The sequence below is a fragment of the Sesamum indicum genome, linkage group LG3 (assembly GCF_000512975.1).
Source record: "Sesamum indicum cultivar Zhongzhi No. 13 linkage group LG3, S_indicum_v1.0, whole genome shotgun sequence".
NCBI lineage: Eukaryota > Viridiplantae > Streptophyta > Magnoliopsida > Lamiales > Pedaliaceae > Sesamum > Sesamum indicum.
This window is the reverse complement of record NC_026147.1, coordinates 16456482-16475640: the sequence shown is the minus strand read 5'-3', so window position 1 is coordinate 16475640 and position 19159 is coordinate 16456482. Positions and strand designations below refer to the sequence as shown.

General features: G+C 36.3%; 3 protein-coding genes across 6 annotated transcripts; 2 read left to right on the top strand and 1 right to left on the bottom strand.

Moving 5' to 3' along the window:
- Positions 904 to 8932, bottom strand: LOC105158578 (pentatricopeptide repeat-containing protein At3g49740). Of its 3 annotated transcripts, XM_020692872.1 has the most exons (4): positions 8800 to 8932; positions 3496 to 6114; positions 3352 to 3408; positions 904 to 1386 (listed from the first exon to the last, which is right to left on the bottom strand). In XM_020692872.1, the coding sequence occupies exon 2, from the start codon at positions 5929 to 5931 to the stop codon at positions 3730 to 3732; it is 2202 nt and encodes a 733-aa protein (XP_020548531.1). In that variant the 5' UTR covers positions 5932 to 6114; positions 8800 to 8932; the 3' UTR covers positions 904 to 1386; positions 3352 to 3408; positions 3496 to 3729. The 3 variants fall into 3 exon arrangements, with proteins under 3 accessions (XP_020548531.1, XP_011073672.1, XP_011073673.1); XM_011075370.2 differs by lacking the exon at positions 904 to 1386 and having other exon boundaries at positions 3243 to 3408; XM_011075371.2 differs by lacking the exon at positions 904 to 1386 and having other exon boundaries at positions 3243 to 3408; positions 3645 to 6114.
- On the top strand, positions 12010 to 15072 carry LOC105158576 (thioredoxin-like protein AAED1, chloroplastic). Of its 2 annotated transcripts, XM_011075369.2 has the most exons (7): positions 12013 to 12517; positions 13259 to 13305; positions 13408 to 13522; positions 14124 to 14168; positions 14248 to 14307; positions 14417 to 14512; positions 14604 to 15072. In XM_011075369.2, exons 1-7 carry the CDS (start codon positions 12224 to 12226, stop codon positions 14715 to 14717), a joined length of 771 nt encoding a protein of 256 aa, XP_011073671.1. In that variant the 5' UTR covers positions 12013 to 12223; the 3' UTR covers positions 14718 to 15072. The 2 variants fall into 2 exon arrangements, with proteins under 2 accessions (XP_020548334.1, XP_011073671.1); XM_020692675.1 differs by lacking the exons at positions 14124 to 14168; positions 14248 to 14307 and having other exon boundaries at positions 12010 to 12517.
- Positions 17198 to 18783, top strand: LOC105158711 (cyclopentanol dehydrogenase-like). The gene has a single exon (XM_011075552.2). It carries the CDS (start codon positions 17810 to 17812, stop codon positions 18653 to 18655), a length of 846 nt encoding a protein of 281 aa, XP_011073854.1. The 5' UTR covers positions 17198 to 17809; the 3' UTR covers positions 18656 to 18783.

The following is a 19159-nucleotide window of genomic DNA, read 5'->3' as shown; positions in this document are numbered from 1 at the left end:
TCAAATTGACACTTTTTTTTAAAAAATAATTTTGGGCCCTATAGTGTGATTTAGTGTTAGAATTGACGAAGAACGTCACTCAATGCGCAGGTGAGGGTGAAGCATAAATGAGAAAACCTAAAAAAATTAGGGATCACAGCTTGTGATCAATTCTCTCATTTTTTCAAACTCCCTTATCCTTCCCCAAAGAAATACTAGTTCTATTATCACTCAAATGTTTCAAATTCATCGATAATTTTCTAATATTCACTAAATTGAACCAATTTATCTTTTTTTTTTTAAAGTCAATTTGAAAATTTTGAATTTTTAGTTTGAAACTCCAAATCCCGAACCCTCAAACCTAATCACCATTGTGGAAAAAGTTTGCAGTTGTGGACTGCTGAGGAGGAGCAATGGCAAAAAGAAGCAAACATTCCCTCGATATTATGCCTGATTATGGAGGAGCAAACATGCCCATTCCAAATTTGATAATTTATAGTTTTTCAGATTTGGAGGAATTTCAAGTCTGATATGTTATTAAAAAGATTGGAGGTTTTGGGACTATGTATAAGGGATAGGCAGAGGAGAAGACGTTCATGCCATCTAAAATTGGCACCGAATTAATAATTGCAATCAAGAAGTTGAATCCTGAAAACATGCAGAATTTTGAAGAATGATAAGTAATATAAATTGATTGAATTTATTTATATGCTTAGGTTCATGACTAATGTTAATTTAATTTTAAACTTGAAAAACAAATGGTGAAAATTCATACTTTTAATTAATTTCATGAAGTAGTCAAGTTCCAAGGAGTGTTTCTTTTGTCTATTTTAAAACCAAATTTAATTATAGGAATGAAAATTGTTAAAAGAATATTGATTTGAAAATTAATATTATCAAGCCCAATCATTCATGGATCAAAACTATATAAGTGGTTAAATAACGAACTAAAATCGTCCCCAAAAGACGATGATGACGAAACTTCTCCCCCCACATAAATCTTTGTGTTGGTTGTTAGTCCACCTCTCCTCCATAACCCCCAAGAACATTCATTCACTCCCTTTTCACTTTTCATCACAACAACAATTTAAGCTATTCCCACTACTTTGTCTTGCGAACTTCACAAGAATCTTAAACAGCGAGTATGACGAAAATGATATCTCAACGGAATCTCACTTCCTCCACATCACTTCTATTCCCATCTACCCACTCTCCCACGTCCCTACATTCTCCTCCATCTGTTGGATTTTCTCAGTAGAGGTCGCTTTGCAGCAGAGCCCGGCGAAACATCGCTTGTTTCCAAGGCTTCTTCTACGGCCACCGCCATTGTGCCCGACGACATAGCCGAGTTGCTCTGGGAAGTTAGCGTTTTCGCCACCGCAGGCCAACCCATCAAATTGTAGTGAACTGAAGTGAAAAATAGGTGGAAAGCTAAACACAGATAGAGAAGAATAGAGAGGAGATGAGAGGAAAAGAAGTAAAGAGAACCCATGAACAATACTTTCTTGAGATAATTTGCAGTAATGGAGATTGATTTCATTCCACTGTTATCGTTCAAACATACAGAGCAGGGAGAATATATGCACAATGCTTACAACTGCCACTAACAACCTTTCCCTCCTTCAGGCTATAAAAAATGTAATATTTGTTCTCAGTTAAACGCATTTTGGTAACCAGAAAACGTAATACTACTAATAGAGTCGTGGTTCCACTAAAACCTCCTTTAAGAAAACAGCAATCTCGCATAACCAGAAACCCGACTTTCACTATTGTGTTTCTTCTTCACACGGACTCCTCTGTTTTTGATGCAGCAACAGCAACAGCTTAAAAGCTTTGAATTATAAGTTCAAGCTCCAGTTTTTACAGTTATCACCATTATTTATATGATAACAACACATAGTAAAAGGTGAAGAGAACACACACACACACACTCCCCTTCCTCCTCCTACTACTCTTGGCCCTTTCTCTTTCTCCCCCTCTCATCCCTCAATTCACTAACTCTCTTTGATCTAGGATCAAAAATAGAGTTGTAGAGAATTTTTTTTGATGAAGAGAATACTCTAATCGATAGTGTAGTTCTCTTCAATCATTTCTTCCAACGGCTTTAATTTCTTCTAGCAAAAAGATCAAAGCAATCTTCCATGGTATGGTTTGGATCATCTCTAGAGGGTTCTTATATTGGAGCCTAGGGTAAACAAAGGGACGAATGCACGATTACCGGCGGAAACGAAAAACGAAAGAGGTAAGATCTCGTTTAAATACCATTTCTCATTTGTTTCTATAATCTATAGCCTTGTATTTTGAAATTTGTTGTTTTATTTATTTTAAATCCACATACTACGGAACACCAAAAGTTCACCCCTTGGTTGGTCACAAATTTTATTTTATTATTTTTTTTCCTCTCGCTTCAACTCGGTGATCCGCTTGTCACTTCAGCTTAGTTGTATATTGTAAGTAGTAGCAGCAGCACATTCGTTCCACATATTTTCTTATTCTTTAAAATTCTTGTTTATTTTGCATTTTGATAATCATTTTCGGTTTTGTAAAATGTGATTCATGATATAATCATGAATTGAAAACCTGACCATTATTGTATCGTTCATTTCTAACTTAAATCTGCCTTATGGCCTGCTAGTGGCCGGAACGGGGATTTTGAGGTCCGGAAACGAACAGTTGTAGCTGGAGAGCGAATCAAATATTTACCTCCTCAAACCAGTGGATACAGCAATATTTTCTTAACGACTTTCCTAATGCCTTTCAACCGTTCACACGTCATCCAGGAAAACAAATGACAGCAGGCCAAAAACCCTTAAAGAAACTAGATTTAAGTTAAAATTGCAGTATAAGTAAAAGAGAGGGGCCAGGAGAACCATCCTCGCACCAGAAAAGCTCCCATTGAGGGAGAGTACAGATATTGAAGCTTAAATGTTTGTTAACAAAGACAGACTTTTAAGTGTCTTGTCAACATTTGTATTTCTTCAGCTACCACCTTGCTCCTCAACCAGAATGGTAATTTATTAAGAAAATGGGAGTTTTACAAAAGATAAAGATTTACACAGCACATAACAAGAGAATAAAGAGAGAACAGTATTATGAAAGCACAAAATCACATAGTAAGTGACCTCTTGTGTCGGTCAAAATTATTAAGTAAATTTTCTTTTCTTTCACTACAGGTTCAGTAAATACTGTGTTCTATAATGGCTTAAGTTTAACAAACATGCAGACAGACACACTGAAGAATAACCATCTTAATAGGCTTTACAAAAAAGAATAAGGAACTTATAAATGGCAAAAGGAGGACTTAAAATAGTAATATATTAAGATACAAATGAAAATGCTACAGAGTAAAGATATTTCCAAAAATATGCTTACAAATTATCCGTGCCAGCAGGACAACCTTACTGAGGGAGTCCACATCATTCTCTGGAACTGCAGCACAATTATTTGCTTAGTTAGAAACAATGGAATGTAAGACTCAGGTTTCTAAAAAATTAATTCATGTGACAGGTGACATACATAAATGCTTGAATATATCATAATATCATTTGCCTGAAAGCCACAAGGCATCCTAGTGTCGATGATAACATTCTAATTGGAGACATGTGCACGAGTAGCCCCATCCATAGTTTGAAGTTGCATGGATTACATCCACAAGTGGTAGATACCTCTGATTGATCTCGAGCATATAAATACTCGAAAAGAAGTCAAGCTCCCCCACATTAGCTAGTAGCAACTAAACGTTAGATGGTTTCATGAAGTGATCCAACTGCTTCCAGGTTGCTTCATCACATTATATTTCTTCATTAATTCCCTCAAATTAGCCGACTCTTCCCATTTTCCTGCATTGGCATAAAGATTTGACAGAAGAACATAAACTGCTGGATCATCTTTTCCTGTTTCAAGTAGAAATTCTGCAACTATACTTCCCAACTGCAGATTATCATGAGCCACGCAGGAACTGAATAGAGTCCACCAGACACTGGGGTCAACGTTGATGCCCCTACCCTTAATTAGTCTCTCTGCTGCATCAAGGAATCCGGCTCGACCTAAGAGGTCAACAATGCAAGAAAAATGGTGTATTTTGGGCTCAATACCATAACCATTGACCATCAGGGTGAAGATCCGGAGACCATCAGCAACTAAACCTGAATGGCTGCAAGCTGAAAGGACTGCAGTAAAAGTGGCCTTATCTGGTTTCACTGCACTTGAATATTGCATAGCCTCAAACCACCGGACAGCTTCTTTGCCTTCTCCATGTTGTGCATAAGCAGAGATTATTGAGTTCCAAGATACAGCATCTTTTCTCATTATGTTCTGGAACACTCTCAAAGACCAATTCAAAGACCCACACTTTGAGTACAATGCAACAAGAGCATTCCCCAGCAATGTATGAAAAAAATATCCAAATTTCAGTATGTATGCATGAACCTGTTTTCCATGCTGTAGATCTGAAGTGCTAGCACAAATGCTCAAAACAAGGCTGAGAGTGTAATGGTTTGGTCGCAATCCCGACAGCAGCATTTTGAAAAATTGCTGCAAACCATTTGCCGGCATTCCATTTAGTAGAAATCCAGAAATCATAGCATTCCAGGATATCAAGTTCCTGGACTGCATACCACAGAAGAGTTTGCTTGCCTGCTCTATTTCACCATTCCTAGAAAAAGCAGAAAGCAACCCATTTAATACTTCAACCTTCAAGATAAGTGAGTTTTTAATTACAATTGCTTGAATCATCTCAGCCACCTCTAGCAACTCTGAGCTTGCTAGTAAGCTTCCAAACGTAAATTCATCTGGTTTAAGGCCTTGCCTTTGCATCTGAAGGTAAGCTAAGCTAGCATCTTTACCCAAATTCTCTTGAGCATAGCTTGCTATGATGGCATTCCACGACACAATATCCTTTTCTTTCAACATTCTGAAAACCAAACGAGCTGCATCTAGCTCCCCACAATTAGAGTACATGCTTATTGCTGCATTACTCACAGAAGTGTATTCTTCAAAACCCATCTTTATGGCTTGGCCATGTACTTGACTAGCAATTTTGGAGAATAAACATGCTCCCATAACACTCACAAAAGTCAATTCAGTTGGTCTTAGACCAACAGTTTGCATATCTATGAACAATGTCAAAGCATCTTCATCTTTTTCCAAGTTCACTAAACCAGCTATAATTGCATTGTAAGTTATCTCATCCCCAACTTCACAACCCACTTCCTCAAACACACCATAAGCATCTGTAACACTTTCACAATTAAAATACATTGTAACCAAAGAATTAACAACTGACGTCCTCCTTAAAAATCCAGTCTTTACAACTAAAGAATGCACTTGCCTACCAAAATCAAACTGCCGTAAAGAAGTTAAACTTAGAACACTAGCAAAAGTATAATTATCAGCTTTTACACCCAAGACATGCATTTTCAGAAAAAACCCAAATGCAATCTCATCATGTCCATTTTCCGCGCATCCTGTGATCATGGCATTCCAAACTGCCACATTTTCATGAGGCATTTGATCAAACATGTGACAAGCATAATCAACTTCCCCGAGCTTTGCACAAGCTGATAACAACGTAGTATGCGAATAAACATCAGGTTTCTTTATTTCATCATAAACCCTTTTGACAGAAACCAAGTCCCCCGATTTCGCGTAGAGTGAAAGGAGAGTATTTGTAACGTGTGGAAAGATTTCCAACCCAGATTGAATGGAGTGAGAGTGGAGTTGGGCACCCACTCTAGTCTCTTGGAGGTTGGCGCACGCGGTGAGGGCGGTCGATACAGTGTAGTGGTCAGGTTTCAAGTGGTGGGACAAGTGAATTCGTCGGAAGAGTTGGAGGGCATCTGAGAATTGACCACCATGAATGAGGTTTTTCAGAAGACAATTGAGTTTAATCAATTCTTGGCTTGGATTTCCTGGTGCAGCAGCTATGAGTGGTTTGTAACATTTGGACACCATCAATTGAACTCAAGTTATCATCTCAGTCCAAACAGGAATTCATAATAAACTCAAGAACCAGACCAATTATTATGTCTGTTCTTGATCCCTTCATCCTCAAAGAACTGCCCCATTCTTTTTACTACTTCGTTGCATTTCCTACTCCTTGTTCAATTTTTTCACAACCACTGCTGGTATCTACAACTGATGAAAATAGCATATACTTAGCACGACCAGAATAATAAGAACAAGTAACTTTACAATAAAGATACTATGAGAAAATTTACATTTTAGGGGCCGTGGGATAAATGGTTAATAGGTTTGATTAGATAAAATGTGAGAAAGGACAAATTAATAATTTTTATTGATGTTTATCCAGTTGGATAAAAACTTGAATATGACTGGATTATAGCATCATCCCCTCAAGACGGGGTAATTTATCAATCTTTATCCTGGGCTAAGGAATTACTAGAGGACCACCATTTCTCATAGTAGACCATGGATAAGAGTGGATTTGGCCTTGTAAATGGCCCCTTACAGATGGTTTCTTCAGTAGCCTACTCTCAATCTGTGGCATAAATTTACAAGAGAGGAAAGTACCTAAGAGCATTACAATATGGAAAATGCATCACACGATTGCTAAAAAGATCAATATTATAAATATCTTTGAGCAATTGGCGCCCTTCATAAAAACATTGTTAAGCCTTGAATAGAACTCCAAGGTATAAGACTCTATGGTACGTACTAATTTAATTTCATTAGGTCTAAAGTAGCAGCTTCCACTCATTATATAGGTATGAATATAGGTGCGGAAAATATTTTTTGACTACTAGTAAAATGCACACATGTTTGCACGTGAAGCATAATTCTTATTTTAAAAATATATAAATTTATATAGAATCTCATAGAAAAATTCAATAAATTATTTAATATTTTATTTTTACATGAGAAGGTTACAAAATAACAACTCAAATTAACTAAATTCATTAGCTAATTTTGAAATGCTTTTAATTGTAATATTAATATATTGTTCACAATATTGACACACTGAAAGATATCTTTGCTTCCTTTAATTTTTCATGATTACATTATATCCATTCTTAAACTATGTTATGTATATTGATCCATTGCACAGACACATTAATATATACACATAAATATATCACTACAAGAAAAAATCTTTTAAGTACTAGGCAAAAATCTTTGTTAAACGCCGAAATTCATAGTAACAACCTTTTTGCTATGTATTTGCTAAGAATTTTTGTGGTATAAAATGCTGGCATAACCAATGCTTTGCTACGGATAAAATTCATAGGAAAAGGGTATTTCTACGAAAAATTTGTAGTTGTTTCAAACATAGCACAGAAGAATTGAAATATAAGGATACGACCAAACTGTAAAGGAGACTGTGACACTGATGGTCGTAATAACGTATATTAAAGGTGAGCTCCCAGCGAGTCAAGAAATGAAAATTCTTTGCAAGCATAGAGAGCATATAGGAGTAAGTGCAAATGTGATGTTAGAGGACAACAGAAAATTTGAGTTACTGAACCAAAGAAAATAGAACACGTCGATGAGACAAGTCCTTTGACGGAACACTACAAACCTAAACAAAGCAATCAAATAAATAATCATTACGAATCCACTATGTGATCTGACAGATTATAGAGGGAAAGCATCGAAACACTGTCTTTGCAGAAAGGTGCAAAAAATACTGACTGTCAAACTTATAGCTTAATGTTCAGAATTATAAGTGTAAAACAAAACTAAAAGCACCCCACTGCAGCATAACAAGTAGACAGAGCTTGGCAGGATTGTATATTAATATAACGTAAACAAAGTTGAAGCTTAATATAGTTCACCAAAAGAATGCAAACCAGCTTGCAATAAATCTAGATTTTCCGGATTTTAAATGAGAAAAAATCTAAAGCGTGTCAAATGGCATGTCAGATGTCCAATAATATACCTTCTCTTGTCAACTTTCCAGTACTCTGATTCTTTTATCTAAAGCTAAATCAAGTTGATAGTCACATTAGTAACCTAATAAAGAGACTCATTCCAACTTGTAACTGAAGCATGCATATCGATGCACCAACAATTAGAAGAGTTGATACATTAGCATTTGATATTTAGTGGGCCAAATAAACAAAACCACCAGTAATGCACTGGGATAGAACAACCAATTAATAGCAAACGAATTGAAAAGATTCATTTACTGATAGATTTTCCTTCTAATTTATCTAAGCTAATATGTTTATCACATACCAGATTTATGCATAACTTATCCTATTGCCAAGCATTTTAACAGATATAATGGGGAAAAAAACAAATCAAAAGAGGACAGGATTTCATGAACAGTTGGTTTAAAACTGTATGTCAAGCACAAACTCTTATTTGTCATCCTCTTATCCAAGTTATGCAACTTTACCAAGCAAATGCTAACAAAAAACTCATATCAGGCAATCCACAAAAAAGTGTTCCCTGTGACAAACTAGAGTAAGTATAGGGCAGGTTCTTTCTGCCCCAGGTATAGGAAATTCATATATATTCTGTCACATAGGGGTGGCAACGAGTCGAGCTCGACTCTGTGATTTCGAGCTCGAGCTCGAACTCGAGCCAATGAGCTCCAAGTGTCCATAACACTACAACTCAACATTCAACAACTCAATCTCAACTCTATACAAAAATTTCAGATTTATATGTGGTACAGTCAGGGAAACAATGGAGAAGAAGAAATCCAACAACAAGAATTAAACAAATCATAGTGCCCCTGAATGTGCCCCTGAATCCGATTAAACAAGAATTAAAGAACTAAACAAGATGCTAAAAACACACCCAAACCCAAGAAAAAGAAGAATAAGTAAAATACAACAGAGAAAGAAGGATTACCTGGAAGCCGTACTCGTCGCCGTCCTTGTTGCCGTGAGTTTGGGCTACGGTTCTAAGAGATGGGTTTGGGGAAGAATTGAGAGAGGAGAAAGAATGGAGATAGAGAAAGAGAGAAAGTGGAAGAAGAAACAAGAACAAGATGGGTTTTTTATTTTTGAAATTAAGTTGGAAACTATTTAATTTTTTAGATACAAATGAGTAATTACGTATCCGATTTTCAAATATATTTTCTTTAAAAATTATCATAAAAAATATTTGTCCATTTTCTCTTCAAATTGTTTCACTTTTGGTTAAACATATATATTATCTTTTGTTTTTAAAAATATATATATAAGTTGTTAGAATATTATATTTGTTGTGTATCTATTATATATATTAACTTATTACTCCATTTTTAATTTTAATCTTCACTTATTAAAACTTCTTTTTAATTAGAAAATAATTTGATAATGATTTAATGTGCAAAATACGAAAATTAAATTGAGAATAATATAAGTACTGGGTAATTTTGTCCAACCAGAAGGAGGATAAATGTTACATTTATTAATTTATGAGGATAAATGTAACATCAAAAATAGTGCGAGGGACAAAATTTGTTTTAACCCTTAATAAAAATATAATATTGATTATCTATGCTTTATTATTAAGTGAGAGCACCCTTTTGCTCTCTCACTTAATTTTGGTCTTTCATTTTCTTTTTAAATTTAAATTAATTAATTGCTTTTAACTACTCATTTATCATGATTTTCTATAACTATCTTTTAATTGTTATTTTTTTTTCTATGCTCAAAATCGAGTGGCCCTTCTTGAGTGTGCTTAGGTTAGACTAGGATTCCCACCCCGATTCATTTTTCTTGTTATGTGTTGTGTTTCATGAGTTTCATATTCTTTTATATTTAACGGATATTAATTTGGGTGTCTAACTCCACAACAAGGTATTCGGTGGGAGAACTCTCTTTCCCCTTATCTGTTTTTGTTGTGTACATGGCGCTTAGTTCTTTGCTTGGGGCGGCTGAGAGAGATGGTGATGTTGAAGGTATTATTGCTATTTGTTGAGGAGTCCCAAGGATTTTACACCTGCTCTTCGCTGATGATATGTTTGTCTTTGGCCCGACAATGATGCATGCCATACTATGTATTGCAGATACCTTGGAAGTGTATGCAAAAGCTTCGAGCGAGGAGATCAACTTTAGTAAATCCATGGTGGTCTTTAGAAGGAATGTCTCCCAAACCACACAGGAGGCGGTGGCCGCGGTTATTGGACTTCAATAGAAAAATATGCATGAGAAATATCTGGGCCTCCTAGGGATGGTGGGCAAATCTCAATGTGCGGTTTTTATGGGCTTCGGGATCGTGTTTGGAAGTGCATCCCCATATGGAACAAGAATTTGCTATTACAAACTGGGAAGGAGACTTATTAAGGTGGTTCTCCAAGCTATTTCAATGTACATCATGACATGAGTGTCTTTCGCATCCATAATGCGCTTCAAGCCATTCGTTCTATGTGTGCTGACTTTTGGTGGCACAATCAGGAACAAAGGAAGATCCACTGGATTGCTCGGAGCCACCTTTGCTCTAGGAAAATGGAAGGAGGACTGGGTTTTTGTGAAAAGCGAGCATTCAATTCAACCATGCTTGCAAAACAGTTCTGGCACCTTCTCACGAATTAACACTCGTTGGCTCACAGGGTTCTTCAAGCAAGATACTTCCCAGGTACGTCTATTCTCAAGGCCAAACTTGGTTCTAGGCCCTCACTTGTTTGGAGAAGTATCCTTTCTGTCAAAGCTCTTATCCATGCAGGTTTTCGTTATCGCATTAGATTAGGACTTTCTATTCGTCTAGGCTTGGACCTTTGGATCCCACCCCCAACCACATTCCGCCCCATTACATCGCTCCGCTCTCACATGGTTGCTGCTTCAGTAAGTACAATTATCGATAATACTACAGGGTATTGGTGCTATGAATGCATTGAGACGAACTTACTCCCTGCTAATCGTGATCAAATTCTCTCTATTCATTTTGGTTGGGGGTTGCAAGAGGATATTCACGTATGGCACTTTTTGAAGCCAGGTCACTTTACCATAAGAAGTGCATACCATCTTGTAAGAAATTGCGCCTTCTCAGCCTCATCATCTGCAGTCATTCACTCTCCTGGAGCTTCATTTGGATTGTGAAAGTTCCACATTGAGTCCAAGTGTTTGCATGGTGGGCGTGCCTTGATTCCCTTCCGATAAGCTTTAACCTCTCTCGACTAACTAGGTCCTAGGCAGTTGGTTGTCCTCATTATGCAGCAAAGTCAAAAGACACTATGCATGCTCTCTAGGGGTATCGCTTTGCACGAAAAGTTTGGCTTTTTTCAAATCTTAGATGGTGTGCACTGGAATTGGTGGCTTCTGGAGTTAAATCATGGATGAGGGAGGGCTGCATGTGATTTCTTCTTCTTCTGTTTCCCGGTGAAATCTTGAATCGTAAAGCAACGGAAAACTTATAGACAAAACCAATGTAGATGACCTCGACCGGTTCTTCCTCAAAGCCTTTGAAGGGGTGGCCTGCCAACAACCACCTCCTGTCCAGCCAAAGCATCCGGGGTCATGTGATCTACCACCTCCAAGCTTAGTCACTTGAACAGTTTACATGTTTTGAGGGAGGAAAAGAGGGAGGTATTGGTGTTATTGCACGCGACTCCGTGGGTCAATGCCTGACTTGGTGCTGTTTTTGCATGTGGAAACTTGTGAAGCCTTTGCACATCAAAGTCCTCGTCATTTGTGAGGCGGCTCGCTTGGTAGCTTGACAATGTTAACCAAATGTGATTACGGAGGGAGATTGTGAGCCTCTTATTAGAAAACATGGGGCTAGTTTTTGGATATGTCTGATGTTGGTCCTTTAGTTTCTAACACCCTTTCTTTGCTTCGCTTAGTACATGTAACCATGTTTCTTTTGCTTTCATTGTTAGGATTTGTAATTGTTTTGCTAGGCATGCCATTGGGTTTCTTGAGGGTGGCTCTCAAGTCTCACCCTCCAGACTTGTTCGTGACAAAAATCATGGCTGAATTTCGTCTTTTCATCAATAAGTTGGCTCTTTTATTCAAAACAAAAAGGTAGTTTTATATAAATGTTCTATTTTAATTTGTTATAAAAAATTATGAACATATTTAAAATATGCCATTTTCATGCGTACTGGTAATTAAATTAAGCCCGTGCCGCATGCTAAATAAATAAAAGTATAATAGAAAATCCCACGCCGTCGTCGTCACTTCTCCTGCCACACAAACTGTTTATGTTCATTATCAGTCCAGTTGCCCCAACGTCTGGTCCTTTCCCATCGGCGTTACAGCAGCAATAAAGAAGAAGAATTTGTACCACAAATTTTCTACTGACCGTTCTTCGTTTTTAATGCCTTACCAAGAGTCCCAAACCACATAGTATGGCGAAAGTAATGTCTCGATGGATTCTCACTTCCTCCACATCACTTCTCTTCCCGTCTACCCGCTCTCAAAAATCGCTAGTCCCACCTCAATCTGTTGCAGTTACAACCAAGCCGATCCGTAGAGCACTCTCTTCAAGAAAGCCTAGTGGACTATCGCTTGTGGCCAAGGCTGCTTCTTCTACGGCCTCCGCCGCTGTGCCTGACGACATCGCGGATGTGCTCGGGGAAGTTAGCATCTTCACTGCCGCCGGAGAGCCCGTCAAATTCAAGGATCTATGGGATCAAAAGGAGGTGTTTTTTAGTTATTTGTACTGTATAAATTTTAGATAATTCCTACTATGGCTGTGGTGTTTTTACTCAATATCAAATAGTTTATGATTCTTGCTGTGCCAAATGGATTTTGACAAATTCAAGCTAAAACTCAATTGAATTGGGGGTTCAATTTCAGGCACTGTTACGCGTAAAACACTGGCGGGTTATCATAGAAACTGTTGCCGAATTATCTTTTTGCAAGACTCGCTCAGTTGTTGAATTCCAGCTTTTGAAGTTCAGCTCACTGAGATGTTCTTAAATAGGATGATTGAACATTTATTGCAATTAAACTGCATTAAGATCAGATTGAGGGCCTATCAAATGATATTTATTTACAGAAGTCTTAAAAATTAAGCTACAGCATCAAGCGCCATGTTACACGTTGATGTCTCGATCGCATCATGAGCATCTGAGTTGATGTTTTATATTGATGGATGTGATTGGAAACTTGCTGAATAGTATTCATTTTGAATGTTGTTACTTTTGATGTCCTAGATTTCAGGCCTTAGTCCTGTCAAAGAATCACCTCTCAACGGTAACATTTTAAATTTTTAGGCCTAGTCGTTACAAAGAATCACCAGAAACCATGGATGTCAAAAGGATCTAACTCCAAGACCTCAACAAAAGGTCTACGTAGAGTTGAACTGAATCTGTTAAGAAGTGACATAGCCCTTTTTCGGTTCTTAACTATGCATTTTCATTGAAAACTTTTCTTTACAGGGAATGGCTGTAGTTGCACTTCTGAGACATTTTGGATGTTTTTTTTGGTACGTTACGATTTACGAACTGCTCCAGTGAATTTTATTCGACATTACAATGAGAATTTGCAGGCCTCTCCCTTTCAACATGCTTTTGTTCCTCCATTTTAGTTGGGAGTTTGCTGAAGCACTTAGAGAATCAAAGGAGAAATTTGACTTGGCTGGTGTGAAGCTAATTGTTGTTGGAGTTGGTACTCCTGACAAAGCTCAAATTCTTGCCGAAAGGGTAATTAGCTTATCTATATTTCTCTGCGAAGGAATCTAACTCTCTGTCTGATTAGTGATATGACTGCATTTTACTTGAAGTATACTTTTATTTTGGCAAAATTAGTTTTGACATCATCTTTTGGTCATCTATGGAGCAGCTTTTAATTGCAGCTGCCTTAGTCATAAATCCAGATTAGGGGATTGGGTAAAATTGGATCAAGTTCTGTCTTTGAGTGAATAATTTTGTTAATTTGTTCAAAACTGAGCGCAATTCATGAATCCATGCTTAGACATAACGTCACGTGTCAAATCATTCAATCTTGTATCTTTAAGATGTTTCAAATGTGGGATTTGATAAACATTAAGTGCTCAGTTTCCTGGTGACTTGCATATCTCGACTGAACTGAATTCATTTCAACTAATGCATTTTGTGTTGCTGGATCCCTATTTCTGATACTGTTTTGTTAGAATGACTATATATTTGGTGTTTGTGCCTAACTCCTTAATAACAGGGAATAACAAATTGAACCCTTTTTCTGTGTTATCAGTGAACCTACTTAATATTCACTGCTTATGGCTGTCTCTAAACTGATTTATGACCGATTATTTTGTGCCACTAGTTACCATTTCCATTGGATTCCCTCTTTGCTGACCCTGACCATAAGGTAACTTCTACCTGCAGGTTGAGTTCATTATGTTTACTATAGACCTGAACTAATACCTTAGACCCTTCTGGAATTTCAGGCATATGACATTTTGGGCTTATATTATGGTCTTCGCCGCACATTTCTCAACCCAGCAAGTGTATCTCTTCTCAACCTCTAACATAATTTGCAAGATATTCTTGTTATAAAATTTGAACTATATGCATGTTTTTGCTCAATTTAGATTTCTAACTATGTAAACCATACAGACCAAAGTATTTTCAAGAGTGGATGCTCTGAAAAAGGCTATGAAGAACTACACTATTAAAGCCACACCAGATGATAGAAGTAGTGTCTTGCAACAGGTTTATTATCTTCCTCAATCTCCTACCTTCACGCCATAAACCCGTCTTTAGCTTGTCGAATAACACAATCCACTGTTTATCCGATTATTAGGGAGGAATGTTTGTATTTAAAGGAAAGCAATTATTATATGCCAGAAAGGAGGAAGGGAGCGGCGACCATGCTCCCTTGGATGACATCTTCAATATCTGCTGCATGAAGCCTTAGGTCCGGCCATTGTCATCGCTCCATTGATCGAGTAAGATTTTTCCATTACCTACTGAAGAAGATTCGACTCCAGAAAGTCTTGGTGCTCATTTCGGTAGCATTCCACGCCTTCTTTACTGCATGCCATCTAGTTATCTAGCATATACATAAATGCAATATCATCAGTGACGGTGGAAAGTTTAACTGTTTGTATGTATGAACATGGACGTAGATAATATAGATGCGGATATAAATACTCGTATGGAGCCTATACATTACGAATACGAAATCTAAATGTCCATTCATATATATAGGTTGTAAAATGATTTACTCTGCTTTTACTATGTTTCACACACTCATAAATTTCTTTCTGGCATTTGTCGTGTGTATATATGGTCGATTTTTCTTGGTAAAAATTGATGAGAACGGAATTTGCTGTTACATAAACCGAGCATGAATTTATAGCTGATGCTTCTGTCAAAATATTTTAAACGCTCAACTCATTTGCAGTCGAAAGAATTATTATACGTAGCTCTTTACTGAATTGTTTTCATATAATAATTAGGAAAGAAATTGTGGATCGAGTGACAGTTCTTTGGACATGATCATAACATTAATCCACCCTAGGATAATATATAGGGTTAATTACACTTATGCCCCTTTAAAAATGTTAAACTGTACTTTTCTCCAAAAAAAAGTTTTTATATTACACTTAGATCCCCTTTAAAAATTCGCATTTTACACCTGACCCTCTTTCATTAAGGTTTGAAAGAAAAATAATGACGTTAGCAAAAAAAAAATTTACATAAATTTTAATTTTATCCTTCATTTGATATTTTTATGTAATAATTTTATATTTATAAGGAAAAAAAATGTAATAATGTTAACTTCACTCTAAATATATATATATATATATATCACAATTATCCCTTTATAAGTGTAAAATATATTTGAGAATGTTAAATGAAGGTCAAAATTTAAACTTTATGTAATTTTTTTTGCTAACTGTGAGTGTTTTTTGTTCGAATTCTAACGGAAGGAGTTCATGTATAAATGGAGAATTTTCAGGGGTGTAAGTGTAATTTCAAAATTTTTCCTAACATATAACATTGGAAATTCTAATTTAGACTGACCGAGTTTGTTCGAACCTGAACTAATTATATATACACTTGTGGTGTGATTGGTGTATAGTTAAAAAAAAATCATCACAAGTATATTATACTTGCTCTGTAATTTATTTGATTTGATCAAATATAATTTGGATAAGAATTTTAGGACATAACAGTCATTTCAGCCATTACTCTGATCCTATTAGTTAGGCCTTGTGCACACTTTAAATAGACTTTTGATCCTCCTCTGTCCGGACGGCGCCGTTTAGCCTAATCCATACCACATATTTGTGGTGAATGTCAAAGAACAGTAGGGTTTATTACTTTTATATAATATTTATAATATAATAGGTCATTTAATTGGAGTAATTAGGATAAGAGAGGTGGTTCTGTACTTAATCCAAATTTAGTGCAAAGAATATTTAATTTATCAGGTGGCAATATTGACTTATTTATTTAGAGTTTCTATTTTAGTGGTATGGTAAAAATGTAGGACCTAACCTTCTCAAAGCTAAAATAAAAACGGAAATCATCAAGATATGAACAGTGGAGAGTTGAGTTTAGCAAATTTCAAGAAAGATATGTAAGATGATGAGGCCAAGACCACATCAAATTATATAGATGGATAGATCATCACATATATTGTTTTCCTTATCACATAAATACACAAACTTGTATAAATTTATTACCAGACCACTCAACCTGTTCAAGTTCAAATTCATTGTCATCCCTAACCAACTAGGAGTAGCAGTAGCTGCAGGTAGACCCAATTGATTTCTTCAACTGCATGCTAGCTCTACATGTAAATATATGTGCAACTCACCTATTTATAGGCGGATTTTTTTTTAAATTAAAATTCATTAATTAGGGGGCGAAACATACTTGATTTTTATTTTTTTTTTATTTAAATCAATTTTTATTGAATTGAACCAATTATTTTATCAGTGTAATACACTTCTTACATGATTTGATTCTAACCAGAATTTTTCCTTCATAGTAGTGGGCTGCCAAACAGGCTTTTATATATGATTTGAAGAATAATTGCAAAATTAGGGTGAGTTGTTAATGCTACTAGCAACTCATGCCAATTCTTTGCCCAAGTTGTTAGTGGCACTAACGACTTGGTACATCTTTATTAATTTTATTAATTGTTGGTTATTCTATAATTGATAATATAATATACTAATTATTTTATTTATGTATTAATTATAATTATTATTTTTAATTGTATAATATCATCAAATTTTTATTTAATATTTTTATAATTAAAAAATATTCATGAAAAATATATTAAATATTTAATTAATTTTTAACAATTAATAAATTTGAAATTACATACAAATAGAAGAAAATGTATTCAAATATTGACATCATTCTTTTATCGTTTACGACCCCATCTTGGCACATTAATTTCATAGATGGAGCTTGGCTTTCTTCCGATTGGATGCGAATTTGCTGTCTTATCGTGTTTGTGACCAGTTTATCTCATTAAAAATTTGGGTAGTTTGCCGTTTGAGTCAACGATTTGAAACACAAAAAGTAATATTGTGAAACAACTAAAATTCTGGAACATAACAATACTCTTTCACCATATTATAATTTAACACCTTTATAAAATGATTTTTAATTTTTAACGGCGGAAGTACATGAGTTGGTCCTGAATTTTCCGTTGGATATCTCCATTAGTGGCGGACTACCAAATAGAATAGCCCACCAAGAGCAGAAAACCTTAAATGCATTTTGCTATCTTGTAAAAGATACTACTGCATAGAAAACTGTCTTAGGAATTCTTTATCAAGAACTATAAAGGGAATAATTCAACAGTAGGCTGTCTTGTCTTTCACCACATAAAATTTTGATCAATCCGAAACCGCAGCCGGCCAGCCAAGCATAACTGCGGAATATTCTTGAAGTTGAGCTCTAAACTACAAACACAATAAACATAGTGGAATTTGTAGTTATATATCTCCCAAGGATCATAGAACGAAGAAGCAAAGGCAAAAAATGAGTGATCGTAAGGTTGTTTTGATCACCGGTTGTGCAAAAGGCGGCATTGGCTACGAATACTGCAAGGCATTCGCCGAGCAAAACTGTAACGTCTTCGCATCGGACATCCCCCAACGGATGTCAGATCTTGCTGACCTGCAAGACGAACAAGTAGAGACGCTAGAGCTCGATGTCTCGTCAGATGAAAGTGTCGCAAAGGCTGTAGACTTTGTGATGTCCCGATGTGGAAAGATCGATATCCTAATCAACAATGCCGGGATAGGAAGCACCGGGCCTTTAGCTGAACTTCCACTTGACGTGATTAAAAGGGCGTACGAGATCAATGCGTTGGGGCAGCTGCGAATGGTGCAGGGAGTGGTGCCCCACATGGTGGCGCGAGGAGGTGGAAGCATAGTCAATATAGGGAGTGTTGTTGGCAAAGTACCGACCCCATGGGCGGGGTCATATTGTGCTAGCAAGGGGTATGTGCATGCGATGTCGCATGCACTTAGAGTCGAGCTCAAGCCATTTAATATCAACGTCGTGTTGGTGTATCCCGGAGCCATAAGATCTAATCTTGGGAGCAATAATATTGATAGATTGAAGGATTATGATTGGAGGATTTACAAGAATTTCAGGGACGCTATAGCAGAGAGAGCCAGGGCATCGCAGAGTGGTAAGTCCACGGAGGCGACGGTCTTCGCCAGGCATGTAGCCAGTAGAGTCCTGAGTTCGAGTCCACCGAAAACAATCACCTCTGGTCACATGACGGGATTGTTCAACTTTCTTTCGTGGTCTCCGCTTTGGGTAAGAGATTTATTTTTCACGAAACGATTGATGAAGTTAAACAAGATGGTTGTGTAAGGTACGCATCAGTCCTTCTCTTGATGTTGTAATTTGGATCATTCTCCATGTTATATGTATTTTTTCATTACAAAAATAAATGCGCAATATTCCGGAAACATCAAGTAATATTTTATTCAGCAAATTCAAGTTAATTTTCGTCTTATAATTTATCTTGTAATATGTTATTGAAGTAAAATAAATAACTAAATTAAAGTCAATTCTATTAGTTTTATTAGCTCATCAAACATGCAGTCCAAATTGGCCCAAAACCCAAGATTTGAGGGCTTCTTAGGGATTACTCGCTAAATGATATTCAAAGTTATACACTGTGCTGAAAATTCTAATTCGAATTGAATTTATTAGATTAAATTAATTATATAATAAGTATAATGTATTTGTTGTATAATTAATATAAAATTTAAGAAAAATAATCAATCACACTCATTATGTGATTGATTTGATTCAATCAAATCTGATTTGCGTTAAAATTTTCTAACACTAGCTGGCTTTCCAAATAGTGTA

What these genes read in the sequence shown, in the direction of transcription:
- LOC105158578 (XM_020692872.1), bottom strand. Translation starts at nt 5,931, where the DNA reads ATGGTGTCCAAATGTTACAAACCACTCATAGCTGCTGCACCAGGAAAT.
- LOC105158576 (XM_011075369.2), top strand. Translation starts at nt 12,224, where the DNA reads ATGGCGAAAGTAATGTCTCGATGGATTCTCACTTCCTCCACATCACTT. An exon ending in ATCTATGGGATCAAAAGGAG is followed by an intron (nt 12,518 to 13,258) that starts GTGTTTTTTAGT and finishes TTTTCTTTACAG; the next exon opens with GGAATGGCTGTAGTTGCACT. An exon ending in CATTTCTCAACCCAGCAAGT is followed by an intron (nt 14,308 to 14,416) that starts GTATCTCTTCTC and finishes TAAACCATACAG; the next exon opens with ACCAAAGTATTTTCAAGAGT.
- LOC105158711 (XM_011075552.2), top strand. Translation starts at nt 17,810, where the DNA reads ATGAGTGATCGTAAGGTTGTTTTGATCACCGGTTGTGCAAAAGGCGGC.